This window comes from Temnothorax longispinosus, chromosome 1 (genome assembly GCF_030848805.1).
Source record: "Temnothorax longispinosus isolate EJ_2023e chromosome 1, Tlon_JGU_v1, whole genome shotgun sequence".
Classification (NCBI taxonomy): Eukaryota; Metazoa; Arthropoda; class Insecta; order Hymenoptera; family Formicidae; genus Temnothorax; species Temnothorax longispinosus.
The window spans coordinates 5,445,466-5,464,373 of record NC_092358.1 but is presented as its reverse complement, the minus strand read 5'-3'; the positions used below and the strand labels follow the sequence as shown (position 1 = coordinate 5,464,373).

At 37.2% G+C, this 18,908-nt stretch overlaps 1 protein-coding gene across 2 annotated transcripts in view; it reads right to left on the bottom strand.

The window, feature by feature from the left end:
• The window catches only part of Vn (membrane-bound neuregulin protein vein), a 322,623-nt gene that overhangs the window by 93,857 nt on the left and 209,858 nt on the right, over positions 1-18,908 (bottom strand). For both annotated transcript variants that reach the window (XR_011731578.1, XM_071775335.1), the window contains exon 3: positions 5,298-5,440. Coding sequence is in view for 1 of the 2 variants with exons in the window: in XM_071775335.1 (XP_071631436.1) it covers positions 5,298-5,440 (143 nt within the window). In the remaining variant the exon portion in view is untranslated. The remainder of the gene's footprint in view (positions 1-5,297; positions 5,441-18,908) is intronic.

Genomic DNA, 18,908 nt, shown 5'->3' with positions numbered 1-18,908 from the left:
GTAAATAAACATGATATGCAGTTTTATATATAGAACACGCGGCTAAAATAAAAAATATGAATGTAATAGTAGATGGGATTGTGTTCCAGTAATATGAAACAAGAGTTAATTACGGAATTTATGTAGGAGATTTATCGATACAAATATCGGCCACATCAAATACGATTATATAACACAATTAGTAAAATATATGAACGCAAATGTGAATCCGCATCGATAGAATACTCGCGTGTGATTATCGAAACGAGATTATGGCATTACGACTAGCATTACGTGCACACTTTCGCGTTAAATTATTCTTACAGCGATTATTTATTCAAAAGAGATTCTATTTTTGCTTTCAGTTTCCTGACTGAATTATACTTATAAATATATCCTTATTGTTGAAACGTCTCGCTCCGTCGTTTCTTTGATTTATGAGAAATGTTACGAGCAATATAGTTTTTATCAACCGCACAACTTTCTTATTAAATTAGCATAACGTTCTTTATGTCATTTTTTTACAATAAATTCACCGATGAGGAGAAAGAGAGAGAGAGAGAGAGAGAGAGAGAGAGAGAGAGAGAGAGAGAGAGAGAGGAAAAAATGACATAAAGAACGTTATGGTTTTCATTTTTTTTGTTTTGAAACACTTATTGTGTGTATTTGCGGAATTAAAACTCGGGTCTTTTTCGATTTTCTACCCTTTTGGCGCTTCTTTATCCCCCGGAGATATAATATCGAAAACTATCCACACGATAACATGTGCGGCTTTCGCAACTCGCTATCAGAAGTTACATCGCATATTTATCAAAACCATGTTTTGCTATGAGACGAAAAAGAACGTATCTAAATATAGGTAGATTTAAACGATTTAAATATCGTGCATCACAATAGAAAGTTTTTCTATGCTTTTTGCATCGAGAGCGACATTCCTGCATTCTCGAAAAGCATAAAGGACACTGGAAATGTTTTATTACAGCACATTCAAGTCGTTAGTTAAAAATGTGTTCATTTTTATTCATTACTTCAAAATAGTGTTCAAATGTAAACTGACACAGTTTTCTTTAAAGGGATTGCATCTCCGAAAGGTGAATTCCTGTTCGTGTTTTCGCTTTAACGCTCCACAGATCTCAGAAAGAAAAAGGAAAAGAAAAAGTAAAGATAGAGCTAGAAGCCAATATTGGCGGCCAGACGGGCGTATAGATATTAATCCGCCCCTTCTCTTTCCTTTCCTCAACGAGGGCGAGGCTCGATTGTGGTAACAGATTGTGGTAAACTTTATCAGCCTAGGGTTACTCGAAAGTGCGCTCGCGGTGTCGGTACGCGAGACTGCAATAACATTTACCACAAACTTTTACTACAGCTCAAATGTTCCTGCCCTACTACCCCCAAGCCAAGGTATTCACCGACGAGCGGGCACTACGTTCTAACAATTGCCACTGCAGCTACAATGGCACGCTTTACTGCCGCGCGGCGGTGTAACTTGATACAATAATGCGCGTTCCGCGTCGTTTACCTAGAAAGAGTTGACTTACGTGACGAGGAAGGCCATGGCTTCTGGCATCCCTAGATCGATACAAACGTATCATCTCAAGCGAGAATAAACTGCGCGCGTTCCATTTTGAACGCGTTTTTGATTAAACGGTGGAATATAATTTGGTAAAAATAACATTTCTATATGTGGATTAATCAGATTAATTTAAAACGAAATTACTGCAGCTAAATTAGCTTAATCTAAAAAACATCAAGATCTTTTACATATTTTTCTTAAAAAGAAAAGAAAAATGACTTGTGTCATTCTCTTAAAAATTCAATATCTATTATTTTAGTTGTCTTATAATATCTGCACACATATGCAACGAGGGAAATTCCGATTTTATTTTACGAAATAGCATAAAGTGTTTCACAACACACTATTATTTTAACAACAAATTAGATTTGCTATAAAAAATATTTTTTTCAAGTATTCTGTATCACAATCTGAAAATAATAAAATAACTTGTTCGCGAATTTAAAATAGGAACACACTGTGTACTAACTACATACAGTGTGATAAAAATGTTAAATTTTTTAGCAACGTTTCTCGTTTAAAAAATATTTTAAAACACATTATTTTAATTATAACAAATGTTTTCCAGCGCATCTTTTTTCTACATTTTAAAAAAATTAAATCTAATATCCACTCTCTAGTTGTGATGAAAAAAAGGGGAATTAGCGACTGAAGAAACGTATTTTTTTCTATATTCGTCGTACATAACGTTATTTATTCTGAGAGCATTTAAGTTTTATATGGAAAGTTTGTACCATATCGCTCATATCAATCGCCTTTCTAAAAACGTAAGATTATTAACTTCTACTTGAGGTTTGCATGGACTGTAGCTTTATGAATCTTGTTGTTACATTATATACTTTTAGTCTACTAGCTTAATACTTTTCCACACAAAAAGCATCGTGGTTTACTTCTCCCTACATTATTCGCTAACGTATGATTTTCTACTCGTTCACAAGAGGGTTATTTGTAAATAACCTCTCACGCGATTTAATAACTTCTCTCACGCAAGTCGCATAGAATTTGTGGGATTATATAACGCAAAAAAATAAAGAAATGAAAATTTCACTAAGTCTACATTTTAATAAAATAGAATTACAAATTGGAAAAATTTCTTTTGGTCTTGATAAAAATTAACAAATATATGTATTATTCATATTCATACATAAAATAATTAATAATTTTTTATATTAAGTAAGCGGAAAATATTACTTTCTTTCGAAATTTTTTTTTATATATTAAAGGGGTCTTTAATTCGTTCAGAATTTAAAATTCTTTGAATTCATCGAACGCGTCACTTTTATTGTCAGTCAAAAGCGTCGGAGCGATTTTTAGAAAACTGCCAGAAAATTTCATTGTGGCAATCTGTCGACCTGCAATAGGTAGAGCTATAGAATCATCGTGCACGGAAACATTCCGTCGGCGGGCTGCCATCAGCAGGGCTATATGAAACCCTGACGTGGCTGGCAGGGTTGTAATTGTCGCCCTTTGTCCGTCATACGAGCTTGCGGAACCGCTCGGCGGTGAACCGCAAGCTTTACCAACCCTGCTAGAACCACTGAGCCGTACAAGCATTATCGCATCAGGTGCTTAATCCTTGGTTTATCACCTGCGATGCCGACCCGCGCGCGAACAGTCTTCGTTTCCTTGTTGTTGCGAGTTTACTGCTGACGCATCGTATAACTAGGAATTGAATGAAACTGCATGGGGATGGATACTCGCATCAGATAACGGAGCCCAGTGATTCAGTTTTATGTCCTTAATGCCACTGATCTTTTCCTTTTATCGCTTCCTCTTATATCGTGCAAAGAGTGTCACTAAACTATTTTTCGCTTCTCTTTTAGCTTTAGTTTTTGATCAATTTAACATTGACTTTTTATAAGATTTTTTTGTTGCCTTCTAATATTTAATCTTTCTAACTAAGCTTTAAAATTAAAATTTTATTAAAATTTATTCATTGTAGTAGTAATTGTGGTCCACGACACAAATTGCAAGACAGTGTCGTTTGTTGGTACCTGCTCGGCACAACCAGACGATAATGGATCGTATAAATACCGAGGTTACATATAATAAATTCCAACTACCTCTCGTAGTATTTCCCATAGGTAACACTTATTATTTTAGTCGGCGGCAAGATGCGGAAAATAGGGGTGAGTATCGATAAACTCGGTACGCTTCGCGGAATATATCCAGAATAACATAAATATCGCAGTAAAAGGCGTGGCCCAAATATTGCGAGCATTATGAAAAGCCATAAACCACTACCCTAAGGGCAGCCGCTGCACGGATCGATATCCGCGCCGCGACTTGCAGCGACTGCGGATCGTCGCAGGCGCTTGTGCCGTGCACGTCGCGAATGTACCCCAGTAGCATGCATCGTTACGCGAGAAAACGATGGCCGTAAAAGATGCAACGTCGACGAAGCGATCACTCCAGGAATCGTTCCGTAAACGGCTGTCACTTGTTCTTTGCCGCAACGTGGTCGCACGATAGAATTAAATTCGTTACGTGACCACGTTGGAAATGACGATGTTGGGATACTTTGAATGACTGTCGAGTTGAAACAGTCAACCGCTATTGCGAGATCGCAAAGACAAGTGTCACTATCAGGTCTTGATCTTAAATACGGATATATTACGTTTTAGCTCGTGCTATTATTACGAATTAGTGCATCAAAGATTGCGGAAAATGAATAGCTCGTAATTGAGAAATTTATTGCGTTTATTAACGGATGAAGAAAAAATTAAGTATGGAAGCATTCGATATATATGTATCTGGAAGCGCTGAGCGAATTGCGAAATTTCTTCGCATATCCGTCGAATGTGAAATCACCGAGTCGATATTTCGAAACTAATTCGGCGGAAAATGATCACGTCGTATTTTGTATTATTTTCAGAAAATGTACGTCGCGTTGTCTTTTTGACATTGAGACGGATCTTGTGGTAAAACTCCATTTACGATCGACAAAATTTTTTCATTTGGTTAAATATCAAAACAACTCTTTTTGTAAAAAGTCTACGGTCCGAAAAGCATTCGTGTTTTGTTGCGCTTATTAACTGATCTTTTATCAATGTTAGCGTGTTTATCGTTCCAACAGAATAAATTCGATGTATTTTCTCAAAGGCTGTGGCGTTGAAAGATCATAGGGGTTTTCTACCGTTAGCGTAGCGATTGACGATACACAGATCGGTGATTCGCAGTCTTTCGCGCTTTTGCATACGCGTGGCTATGATAACGTCAGGTAAAATCCGAAATGCTTCTATCCAAAAGCTTTGCCTAAGGTATCGACAGACATAAGCGTTCCGATCGGCACAAAATCCTGAATTCGATTAACAATCTCCGCAAATTGATTTTACTCTATCGGAAACAGGATAATATCGATGAAACCTGTCACTATTTCGATAATTCATTTACGATATTATATTTCTCATAGATATTATTTTATCTTTATTTTGTGTGTAATAATTGTTTAATAGCATATATTTTGATACATCATGATACATTTTTACACTTGATATGCGATTAATTATTGAATGCAGTATTTTTTATATTATATTTTATTAATATACCTCTGTATATAGAGTGAGAAATTAACTTTTAATTAGTTATATTTAATTATAGCTATTATATCGGTATTTATTTTGTAATTATTTAAAATCGATAAAATGTGCGCCGTTATTCGTGATGAGTAATGCGGATGAATATCATCACTTTTTTTCGTAAAAATTTGCGTAAATTATATACAAAGAAAGTAATGTGTACTCACTTGTTTCCGGAATTCTGGGATCATGAGTGACTAGAAGTTGGGCCGCAAGTGAGGTCTGATGACCGGAAGTACTCTCAGCCACGCATTCGTATCTGCCACTGTCCTCAGACTTCGCGGAGGATATCACGACTTTCGATCTCCGCCTGTAAATTTTAAAAATTATCTATTTAAATACAGGAATATTGTAATGTTTCATGCTAAATCTCTATTTATGAATAATCGCAAACTTCAAGCTGCAGCTAAAGATTAAAGATATATTAGGTATTGTTAAATTTTTATCGTTATTAATAATGTCACAAATAACGTAAAGACTAAATAATCATGTTCAAGAGATTAAAAAAAGAAGCTGTAATAAACGGCGCACGAACGTATCTCCGTACAGTTATTTAATTACGAACATGTACAACTTCGAATCATTGCACTGGCCCAGATTCAATCGGTCAGTCGGAACAAAATTCGGACTTTAATTATTATGTTCGTGAATCTGTACACGCGCGTTCATCAATCGATTTTCCTTAACCGATTTTCATTTCGTCAATCGCTCGACGCATGGCAGTCCCGGAATTAACCGTCGCGGGCGGTTCGCATTACATCGAATTTACTGACGCGTCGATAACGGAATTAAATAGTCGATTTGCCAGAACGGAACCGTTGACGCGTGCCGCGGTAATGGTTCAATAAGCTCGGTCGGCGAACTGCGAATCGGAAATTCGCTTCGTTATTAGCCGCGACGAGTGTTTCGGCGCCTCGATCTCGCCATTACGCCAGCCAAACGGTCGAATGTGGGTTATTTGTGATTTCAGTAAACTATTGAATTTTCTGTTTTTGCATTATCATCCCATCAATCGCAGAAACTGCGGTTATTATCGCGTTATAAGATTTCATCGGGCGCCAATGATACTACGCTATCCAAATCGCGTTTCTAAGTTGCACTTCAATTACTGCGATGATTGCTCGAATGCCGAAAACTTCATGATTACGCGATCGGAAATTACATCGAGAGAGGCCAGAGTTCGTAGGTAGCACGCTAACGAAATTAAACGGAGTCGCATGATCTCAATGTAATTTTCATCGAACATGAGAGTGGACGTGAGTGAGAAGAATTAATCCGTAACTGTACTAACTGTACAGAGGACTTTGAAAGACTCTCAGTTAACCAATAATTGCGTGCTATATCGCTATTATATATGTCGTTTAGATTGAAAGTACGTAATTCTGAAGAGTATAAGAGCTATTTTGATAAAATGGGATCCTTTCAACGTTTTACCAACATTTCAAAGAATTTGTTCTATTATAAGGAAAGAAGTTTGCGGAGAAAAATATAACAATTTAACAAATAAATACTTGGTAAGTATATTAATTCATCCAATATAAAATTTAAAAGAAAATCGTAAGAGACAGATGGTTTAGAACAATAAAAACGACCGATGAAAGAAACTATTATTCCATTGTAGTGTGATCACCCAGCTTTCAGCAATATTTTGTAATTTAATAATTATTCTCGTTAAACTATTTTAATTGACGAATAATTGTTTGTGACGTCAAGTTACTTTCATAGATTTTATCTGTCTGATGTTCTACATCGAAGAACGGGTCATCAATATATATCTGCGATTTGGACTAGTATTGACCTGTAAATAGTGTAAATGACCGAATATCAGCGAACATTGAGACACTTTTATTTTTTCAGAAACGATGTTTCTTTCTTCTCATTCATCGTTTATAACGATCAATTAACTCATCGCCTGTTTCGTATACGGTTGATATTCAAGTTCTTACGACTTCATCGATTTCTCTAATGGGAACGCAACATCCCGTAGCTTTATCCACACGCGCCAAATGGTGCGTTAACTCGTTTCACGGTTAGGTCGAGTTTATCAGCGTCGAATAATGGAATTAGACGACCTATTTGTCGAGGAGGAAGGCAGATGGAGGAGGAAGAGGCAGTAGGTAGTCGCAGATTCGCTCCATATCGTCACGTTTGAGTAACTTCGGTTACCGGGGTACCGTAGAAGAAGGGGAGGGGGAGGGGAATTAACTTATTATTATCTTCGCCGGGATTTCGAAATCCTCCGAACGGAGTTGCTCTCCGGGCCGAATGGCTGCCGCTCAAAGAGATTCCATAAAGTTCGGGTGGGCAGGAAGTTCTCTTCCTCTCCCCGGGGAAAATCGGGAACTCGAATATCCACGCCGCAGTAGAGAGCAAAGCGAAATTTCTCTGGACTCTTTCTAGCCGGGGTAAACTCGTTTTTCCGTACGAGAGAGCCCGCGCGACCTCCACCTGCGAAAGTCCCATATTTTCGAACGTGCGAGGAGAACAAATTTAATAAGTTCAAGTGCGCACGTACGCCGAAATTCAGCCGACGAGATCGACGAAAGTAATTCTAACGGTCAAAGTCGATTCACGCTTTATTTCTGATTCATGTACTTCATGCGAGGTATTAAAATCGATATAATATTGGTGAATTCAATTTTTTCGATGCCATCGCGGTATAAAAACTCATCTCACCATTTACTACAATAGCGTAAAAGGTTTTTCATTCAATTCTGGATAAACAAACATTCGTCGCACAATATTCAAATAAGTCGTTTATTTCGACCCAATGGCAATTAAACAGATGCCGCGTTCGACGATCCGCCTATCCGAAACGTGCATCTGTTTATTGGCAGTTGGTCGAAATAAACGACTTTACTGGAATAATTCTTTACTTTTCATATATTTTTGCAGATACATTATACAATTTTTTGTGCGCTACTGATACTTTTAACTGACACAGCGAAAAAATCACTTACTCTAAAATTGCAACCAAAATACGTTAACTAAAATAAAAATTACTTACAGTCAATCCTGATTTTCATATTTTCTGCAATTGACTAGATTAAGGACAGATACTTGAAATAAATTAAAAGAACCGTAAGTTTTTCTGAGTATGTTTAGATCAGTCTGCTGTATGTACCACCTTTCGACTCTTGATTTCTTCTCGAGTCGATTTTTAGTTTTAGAAAATATGAAAACCGAGGTTTAATCTTGTTTATTAATTTCACTCATTAATATCTCATGATTTTTATTTTATAATATTAGATCAATATCTTTGATTCAGTTTTGGGTATATCATAATAATATTATAGGTAATGAAATATAATTAAATGCGTGTTGAAAATTGTAACAAAATGGTTATAGATGGTTAAAAATGGTTATAGATTTCTTAAATTTTACAATATTTTTAATTATATAGTATCTTATAATTTTCTGCGTATATCTTACTGGGTTGTTTCGCGAATTTCGAGAATTCGACAGAAATCCTCAATTGTTTTTTGGAAAATACGACTTTGGAATAATTGCGATGCCTTTATATTTCTATCAAGACGTGGTAAGGAAGAAGTTATTGTCTGTCTCAAGGAGCAGTGATTTCTTGTTGAAAATACTACAGCAGTGCGCCACGGAAGGCGTGTTGCGATGCCAGAAATCTTTGCTAAACAGATTTCATTTCATTTACATATCTCTGTATTCCTTGCCGGACCTGAGGAAGATCTCCGACTGCCGTTTTATCTTCCGTCGCCATTGCTCAGCGTATCAACGTCAAAAGGTCGTGGAAAAGGGAAATTCGCGAAATACGCTACGCGTTATAATTAAACGCTTGCATTTTTTACCTGGCTCTACTTGACACCGACTAACGAGTTTCTGCTGGTCATAGCAGAATGAGTCGCGAGCTATTAACTATAGTCGTGAATGAATAGATTGTGTGATAAAAACGTCATATATTCTGACTGCGCTTTGCAAAAATTTTTCATATATATTATCATACATGATATTTTGAATATTGTACATGTAAAACGTTAGAAAAAAGAACAGTACATTAAAAAAGAATTCTGTATATACATATATATAGCGCGGTGAAAATTTCTCGAAAAATAAGTAACATAAATTTTAAATAAATATAAACGCATAAAATATAAATACGAATAAAATAGAAAGTTTCCGAGCATTATGACGAAAGATTTATGTAATTTATCCTCATACATGTCAATCGTAAACATTAATTACGTAATGTTCGATCATATAGTCAGTAGTCAGATTATGTGGTGTTTCTTTCAGCGTACGATGAAATAAAATCCGTTTGCAACGCAACTATGAATTGCATGGAAAATCACGGGTGGTCGATGGTTGTATTATGCGAGAGAGAGAAGTAAACAGGAGGGAGTCTCTAACCGCGATCTTTATAAAGGAACGCCATTGTGAGATTAATTGTGATGCAAACGTGAATAGAAAAAGACCGGAAAGAAACGTTCGAATTGTCCTGAATCTTTTTTTGGCGGGTGCAGCAACAGCTGCAATTCGTAAAATGAGCCGAATGCATATACGCGACCGTGCAAATATTGTAATGGCATAATTGGCACGACGCAACTTTGCAGATGTGGTATGCTATCGTTACGTCGATTATTCGACTCGATTCGGGACACGTGGCGCCTGTCATTTCGAATTGCTCTTCGGACGATTACTGCATCATCGTCCGCAACGCAGTCGACACATGCTGACCGTCCTTATACTCGTATCCACCGTGTTCGTGCAATTCAGATCGCAGTTAAAACGCCGATTGATATAACAATCGCAATTTAATCGAACGTTATTTGCTCGGATCGCGACAATGTCACGCTCATCTGAATTTTAATTTCATTCGACGTTTTTGCCGTACATGCATTTTACATAATATAAATACAGGATATTTCTTGTAATAATATGGAGAATTTATATTTAATAATGCGTTATCGCATTGTCCTATAATATGCAAAGTTCGTAATATCTACTAATCGCATAATCGATAAAAATTACAGTATAAAAACATGAAATACAAAAACTTAGAAACTCTTACAGATTTTCATTTATCATCAACAGAGTTTTCGATTGTTTGTAATATATATAACTAGCTTAGTTTATAATATGTAAAACTATATTTATAATATACATAACTGGATCAATTTATTTCAGTTCATACTCTGTTGCTATTTAATTCTGATAGTTAGCTCTCGATTAGAACCATCCCAAGTATTCCACGAGGATAGCTTCGTAAAGAGCACTTCGTGAACATGTCCGTTCCATCCCCTTTAAGCAATTTCACATGCGCGCGTTTACGAGATACACACGTTCGCGAACAGGAGAGTTAGCGCGAAAAGGTTGAATGCATAAGGAAGATAGCGCACTAGCTGATGGTATACGAGAGAATTACGAAAAAAATGCCACGGTGTGTGTGTGTGTGTGTGTGTGTGTGTGTGTGTGAGAGAGAGAGAGAGAGAGAGAGAGAGAGAGAGAGAGAGAGAGAGAGAGAGCACGAGCCATCGTGCGACTGACAGAAAAAGAAACAGATAGGGAGGGAGAGAAAGAGAGCGAAAGCAAGGTTTCTAATTCGGTGCCGCGGCAAAGATCGACACTCTGTCTAGACTTTAACAGCACTCTTCGCTCAACTGCCTTGTATATCTTGCCGTTTGGGAGGAGAGAAGAGCCCAGAAAGTTCGAAAAAGCAGGGTAAAGATTGGGAGGGGGAGGGGGAGGGGGGGAATACGAAGAGAAGGAGAATGAGAAGGAGGGCCTCGACAGAAGAAGTAAGGCAACGAGGCGAATGTAGCGGAGGGAAGAAGAACGAAACTGTGAGAGAGTATTAGATTTCTATTTATACATATACCGTACACTTCGTTCATGGCTCGCCCGCCGCTCTTCGCGCTCTCCTTTCATCTCGTTACGTCTCTGCGGCTAGTTACCGTGCGCCTCGCCTCGCCTCGCCTCGCCTCGCCTCGCCTCGCCTCGCTCTTCTCCCGCCTTCCTTTGACGGCATACATAGTCGATCCATTTTCTAACGACGCGCCAGGCAGATCGCCAAGGTATCCGCCTGCCGCGTCAGTACGCGTCGCATCGCTTCAAGCGAGCTCGGATACGCTAAGTCCCGACGCACGAATTGGACTCCCGAAGTTACCGAAAGGTCGACTGCCATTAGAGTAAAAGGGTGAAAGTTGATCGACTTATCCGCGATCTTTTTCCCTTCGGAGATGCGCTGCGGTTGGGGCTTTCATCGTTATGACGAGGATCCGTGATTTTCAATTAAATACCACGAGAGAAAGAGAGAGAGAGAGAGAGAGAGAGCGATCTCCGTCGTCCCGTTCCCCATCCGTATACCCCGCACGTGTAGTCAACTCGTTTAAATCTCTTCGGGTTATTCCGAGGCTGCGCTCCTGAAGCGTTGGAAAGAGATCGCGCTCGAGTGTCTATTACCGCTTCTCTCGAGAAACACGGATCACATGTGCGGAGAGATCGATCCTATAAGCACTCGCATCCACATTCTCGGCTAACTTCCTGAGAATAGTTAATTTATTATTCTTCCTCTCTCGGCTATTTGGGACATCGAGAAAGGCTAATTATCAAGTTAATTTAGAAGTTTAATCAATTGTTTATTTTCAAGAAAAATTTTAAGATTTGTTTGAAAGTATTGCTTTACCGTACCTTCACGTTTACATTGTTGAAATATGTTGCACGTATTGATTATTGCTGAACAGGTTTTGAAAACGTATCGTACTCGTAAATACAAAAACAGGTAAAGGAATATTAATTTTCAATAGAATTGTAAACCGTAACGGGCAGTGGTGAACGTTTGATATTTTGTCTATACCGACTGTGTACAACATGCTATAGTAAACGCGGTAATTAAATCTCAATTGCAATTTCCCTTGTTTATCGTATAAATATTTGTTGCAGTTTTGCAGTGTGTACGAAATACGCTGACAATGAGAGGGAAAAAGACAAAGAGAGTAATGAATTCAAATTTGCGAAACTTGTCGGGATCTCTCGTTTAACGATTAAAATTCATCTCGCATAATTGCCTATTATCCGGAAAATAATTAGTCACGTAGTTTCATAAGCGCGCGTCGTTTGTTTTTAATTAAATCCCATGGGAGAGTGGCGCAACGACTTTCGGCTCACGCAGCCCTGAGTCGTTCAAATCTCTTCAGGCTATTCCGAGTTTCCGTTTGCCGAATCGCGCAAGTTACGGAAGTCTCTTCGTCAGAGATCAAACGCAGGCTATATCGCTCCCGGATATGCGGCGATGAGCGAGAGTGTACGAAGTTATCGGCTGGAAGTTGTCGAAAGTTACGCGGAGCTTTAGAGACGCCACTCGGATTTAAGCATTTAAAGCATCAAAAAGTAAAGGATATATTTCTGCCGATGATGGAAGAATCGATGGCTTTTTCCGAATTAAAGTGAGATCATGTGATGTTTATATTATTTTAATTCGATCGATTAATTAATCAACATTTCACAATAATAAGCTATTATGAAATTATGAATTATGATATTGTTAATGATTCAATACAAGCAATCTGACGCTTGCAATAGTATCTATTATTAGTTTACTTACTTTTAATATACAAAATTGGTAACAGGCATATTTAATAAACAAATCATGTTTTCCGACCCGAAAATTGAAGCGACAAGAACACATATGTAAAATACATAATAAAATAGCAATTTAGAAACGCAGGGAGAGTTTCAGGTTATACATATTTCGATGTTCTGAAGAGTTTCATCGGTAGTGGTAGTAGGATTAGACAGTAACTTCAAAGCTTAGATGGTATTAAGTCTTAAGAATGGATTCTGTGATGATCCTAAGTGAATGCACTTCGCGAACTTCGCGAACTGCATGATAATAACTCGCGCGATAAGAAAATGTGAATCGATTATTATATGATTAAATTGTATAATAGAGGTTCTCTCGTACTAAAATATTTCTTGAGTTAGTATTTTAACCTAAATAATTCTCGCAAGATTATCGTCGCAAAGTAGACATATGTCTGTTTCAAAGAAACTCGATGTACAGTCATTTTCATGAAGATTATTGCGTGCTTGTCATTAAGATCATAGGAAAGATAGCTTCTCGCATGACGTTATGAATGCATTATCAGATTGTAAGAAGAATGGATTTTTTTCAATACAGACTTTATATAAAACCGAACGTTTGTAATTTCGTCTGTCATTCAAGATGCAACGTTCGTGAACATTTCGCGGAATTTCGTTTGTCGTAATAAACACGTAGTTAGAAACGAGTAATAATTACGTCTGCTCCGTCGTAATTCCTGGCGTACGAGTATAAAATGAGCACACAATTCTCGTATATAAAACATAAGTTAATAACTTATAATATTAAGTTCTTCATTATCTGCCCTCTTTTTTCCGACAACACTGTCCTTTTCCTCGGTTCGCTCGGATTCTCGTGAGATGGAAGCTGAGCAGAAGAAAAAGGTATAGGAAGGAAGGAAGGAAGGAAGGAAGGAAGGAAGAAAGGAAGTGGAGGCAGAGGGTGTTCGAAAAAACGAGGGTGGCAAAAAAAGGAGGAAAATAAAGCGTCGAGCCGCCGGACATTTCGCCGCGAATTGCGGTCGCCGTTCGCGCGCCCCTTTCCAACAGCGACGCCGGCGTCGCGACGCGAGCATTACGCTTAATTTGCCTTCTGCGTTCTCCGCCGTTTGCCCCCTGTCTCTTTTTGTCGTCGCTGCCGGGAGATATGCTGCAGCGGCGGCGGCAGTTTAAATGGAGTCGAGGTGAAGCTATATACGAGGGGAAAAGATTGCGAAGTCGAGATTGGATTTTGACTGAGCGGGTAGCATTATTTGAAAAATGGAAATTAGAAAATCCTCAAATATTATTTGATAAATATCTAAATAAAAAATGTGATAATGAGCTAATGTGCTAATAAGCTAATAAATATCCATTCTTTATATTAAATCTCGAATATACAAATTGTTATCAAACATTCGCATCGTTTAAAAAACGTTAAAAAACTGTACAGTATTAGTCAAAATGAACAATATTTTCTGCACGCTTTTATCCTTTCATAACCATCCATCAATGGTAATTCTGCGACAGGCTTGGTCGATAATCCCCGCGACTTTCACCGATGCTTTTAAGTCGTCAGGACAGAGTAGAAACGTATCGCTTGTCGTTGGATACATCGATGTACCTTGTAGTACAGGCAGAAGTTTCTCATTCACGGGCTTGCGTGACGGCTCGATGGTCGCGCCAAATGCCGCGGAATGTTGCAATTCGATTGACCGGCCGGGGAAATGGATTCCTAATGGTGAACGTCACTGCGAACGGCGCGGCAGAACTATCAGTCTTGTAATGGAAACGGCATGTCGTTGAAACCGGCAGCAACCGGAGAAAGGAAGATACATTCACAAAGGCAGAAAGCGCCGGACGAAGGCAGAGAAAGGAAGTGGAGGGAATATCGAATAAGAAAAAGAGAGAGAAGGAAAGAAAAAGAGAGGGGAGAGAATCTTCCTACCTATCCTCTCCTCGACTCTCTAAGTCTGTTTTTCTTCCATCCTGTAGAAGTAGTTAATGGTTTTCTTTTGGGCGACTTGCCTCGCTGTGTTAATGCTTCTGCCGATTGAATAGAATCTCTCTCTCTTTCTCTCTCTCTCTCTCTCTCTCTCTCTCTCTCTCTCTCTCTCTTTCTTTCTTTCTTTGCTGTTCCCTCTGTCATTTCACGGCAGTGGCTCCTCGTCTTTCGTATGCTCGTTCTTTTTCCATCTGCGCATCGACGTCCTCACCGTGCGAAGGCATCCTTCTATCTGTTCCGTCTGCCAACATCCCCCCGATCGCCCCGAGAGCGATTGTATCGATAAGTGGAAATCGTTTTCAATGCGGTAGAAAGCGTCTAAGAATTCCATACACATAGAGTGCGTCAAGAGTCGCGTACGTTCTCTTAGCCATAGATGTAGCAGAGATTGAAAGAAAAATCGATTTTTCCCCACATGGCGTTTAAGTAGAACCATAGTTTAACTGATTCCATTTGCCTCTTCCAGAACAAAAATAAAAAATAAAAAATGTAATTTTGTTTAATCAATCTAAATCAATCTGGTTAATCTACTTAGACAGTTGTTTCTTTCACCAAAACACGAGCTATTACATTATGAGTTATTGAGAATTTTATTTTTCGAAATTAAAAATATTTTTCACAAATTAACTTTTAGATGTAAAAACATATAACGAATTCTTCATTTGATTCCAAGTGAGTTTTGCTTTAACAAAACATTGCAATTCGTGAGTTAATTGCAAACATATTGAAAACCGAATGTTGCAACGTTGTGAGAATAGTGACGACAAATCAGGAACACACGTGATTTTTAATAGATTCTGTATACATGTCGATGAAACATATAGTTAACGAGAACGTTCAGATTTTGCGTGCACTCGGTGTAATTTAATGAATTTGTCTGATGGCAACAATTTTCTTTCATTTCATGAACGGCTTGAAATAATGGCCGACCACTCGTCTACCTTTATCACTTGTTCTGCTAGTTGATGATATTGAGCATTAATGCATTCGCATTCTGACTTGGGCATTTGCCGCGTTTGTTGTATTATTTATAATTAATTTGCCAAATTGAATTTGCACGGTTGTTGGATAATTGCTATTTATATTTAAATATTCCTGATTTCAATTGACATTTAATTATAAAGTTTCACAAAGATGAACATGAAACTTAAAAATTAATGAAATAAATGCAAATCGTTTTATAATATCGCGCAAATTATATTCATTTATATTACATATTACATTATAAAAATGAAATTTAATTCCGTTACCGGGCCTGAAATTTCTTTTAAAATTTTATTTCATTATTACAATTTATTAAAAATTTATCCCTATTAACATTTAAAAAATTAATACGACCAAGTCTGTTTCGAATGCGTAAAGTATCATATCCATAAAGCTATTTTTCAATTGGGAAGAAATTTGAATTTATGAAAGTACATTATTTTTATAAAATTTTTGTTTCTCGTACACGAATTTTTTTTATGTTAAATTTTCGCTTCATAACCACATTATTTGTAGATCCCGAAAGCTTTTCGTATCGAGTCGCTAGTCGCTGACTCACTCTGTCATTTGAGATATCATCGTCGTCTCGATTACGGATCAGTTACGTTAGTGAAATACGAATAACTACGGCTAGACAACATGACGCTTCTTAACAGCCTCCGACGCGACGCCGGGCACGATTTCTAATTTTAGTTGCGACAGAATCCAGGGCCGTGTCTCTTCCCTTGCGCAAAGGTGCACTCTCCTCTCCTGTCGTAATCTATCTTTCTTTCGTAATGGATCTGATCAATGTTTAAAAATCTGTACACTATAACCATTCGAAAAGTCTTAAAACAAGGCACAAAAGTGCATTAAAGGGAATAGGAAAGAATATCCGTCGTAATCTATATTTTATTCTCGCTAAGTGCAGCAGTGAATCGCTAAATCTAATTTTCATCTCTTTTGAGCAGACTAGCAGAGTTTAGGATATAGAATAATATAATCATTTCTATTAAAACAACTTATTATATAATATTATTAGTTTTTATAAATAATATAAATATATTTTAATATAGATATAACAAAGATTTCTGATCTATATTTTTATCGACACGCTTGATAATCACTGTGGACATATATTTTTGGCACTCATTGTCAGACGAAATCGAGAGGCACCAGAAAATACATTTCTCTTTTGTCTGTCAAGCAAGAAATCTGATCCGCGTGAGTCAACTTATGTATGTATTAATAGCTCTTAAATTTCATATTGAGTATCGAGTTGAGAAAAATTGCGGCTTAAAAAGAGAACGATTATCTTGAGAAATAGATTTTTAAAGCGTGATAAATAGGAATTATAGGATTTTTTGGTACGTTTTTGTATTCTGGAAAAAAAAATTCTGTATAATATTCTTGTATGACATATTGATTAACAAGACAGCGACACGCGTTTACTTGAAATTAATTTTCTCAAACTCGATAGACATGTCAGCGATACTAAATTTAATGTCCATATTTGGAGAGTAAAGTTTATCTTCGTTTTGACTGGAAAAATATTTATGGAAATTACTCTGTCATTACTTTTTTAAATTTTTTGTTGCGAGAGTTGTGAAATTGTATGATTTTAATAAGTTAATATGAAAAAGAATAAGATTATACATCGCCAAAATCTTTGCAGCAATTTAATCTGATTTTTTGAAATTTATTAAAATTATAAGACTTGATTAATCAAAATTATACAATTTTATTCTTTTCTTGAATTAAAATTTAAAAGCAATAATAATAAATTAATTAACAAGCTACAAATAGTTTTCAATCCAAGGCGAAGATAAATCTTTTCAAATAATAGATTTAACAAAGTGATTTTTAATAAAGTGATTTACATTAATTGTTCAATTCGTCATTAAAGAAAAGGACTAAATAATTTGCGCGTAACAGCTAAAATTTACAGTAACATATTATTTACTATACATTTATATACATATCAACCGAACGGAAACGAATTCCTTCGTTAATTAAAATTCTATTTAAACGCTCTTTCGGCCGAATGTAATTAATCGTTATTTTAGGCGACGCTAACGAGTCCACAAAACGAAGCGCAAAATATGCAACAGCTCGTGTATCGAAATCAATTTAAAATACAAGAAACGGAATATTCGGCGTATAGCTATTTCGTATATTATGTTATACATACATGTACCCATGTTTTGTAGTTTGAAATATTTTGTACAAAGCGAGTCTAATCGACGCGTGACGTAACGGCCTTGATGACGCTTGTTTTTATTACACAAGGTCGCCGCGCGCCGCGCCCCGCGTTATCATTCGCAAAGCGACTTCGAGAAATGCGATTATTCCTTACGAAGGCTGTTCGCGGTTACGAACTGGTACGATTAACGATTCTTGTGTTAGGACAAATAACTATCTATCGTGATTTTTAAGAGGATTTATTTTATAACGATGGCGAATTGGTACTCGAAGCTCGTTGTTTCTTTTCCATATGGGATCTCATATTTACGCAAGATCGCCGTATTATCATTCGCGAAGTATGACTCGAGCGGGCAAGTAACAGCACGAACTGCTCCGTATTTTCTTCGCATTTTCTTTCGAAAATATGTACGTCGCGAGTAAGAAAAAGATAGATTCCGAGCAGTGTCGCGATGCGTTTAAGTTTTAGTAAAGATATTTACAGTCGTAAGTAATCCTGTATTTCCATATTTGTCGGCCGCGTAATATAAATCCAGCGTTTTAATATATCGGTGATGTTAAAATTTTCTGTATGTCAAGATTTATTCGTTCCGAGATGCTACGCGTTTCAAGATTCCGTAACACAATTTCGGAGATCGTAATTTCGTACCTTTCTATAATTTATCCATCATAATACATAACGATAATGTGCGTGTCGATAGTTCCGCGTAAAATGTCGCACGAATAATTGTATTTCGATAATTGGTGGGCGCGTGTGAATGTAATTAACCGTGTAATTAACCGTTTTCAGGAGTGCGTTGTGTGAGTGTAACAAAGGAATCTGAGAGGAGGAGGAGGCCTAGGAGGCATCGGGCAACGGCGGAGCAACCACAGAGTGAGTATAAAAAATCTGTTATTCATATATAATTTCTTATTCACGGGATTGACTTTTTATCGCTTTTGCGTGACAATTCTCTGAAATAATTGATGACTCGAGGCGTTTTGCTATAATTTATATAAATTTTTATGTTACAGTTCAACGTAGTTCGTCTTGCAACTCCGCTGCTGCGCATCGAATCGGTGA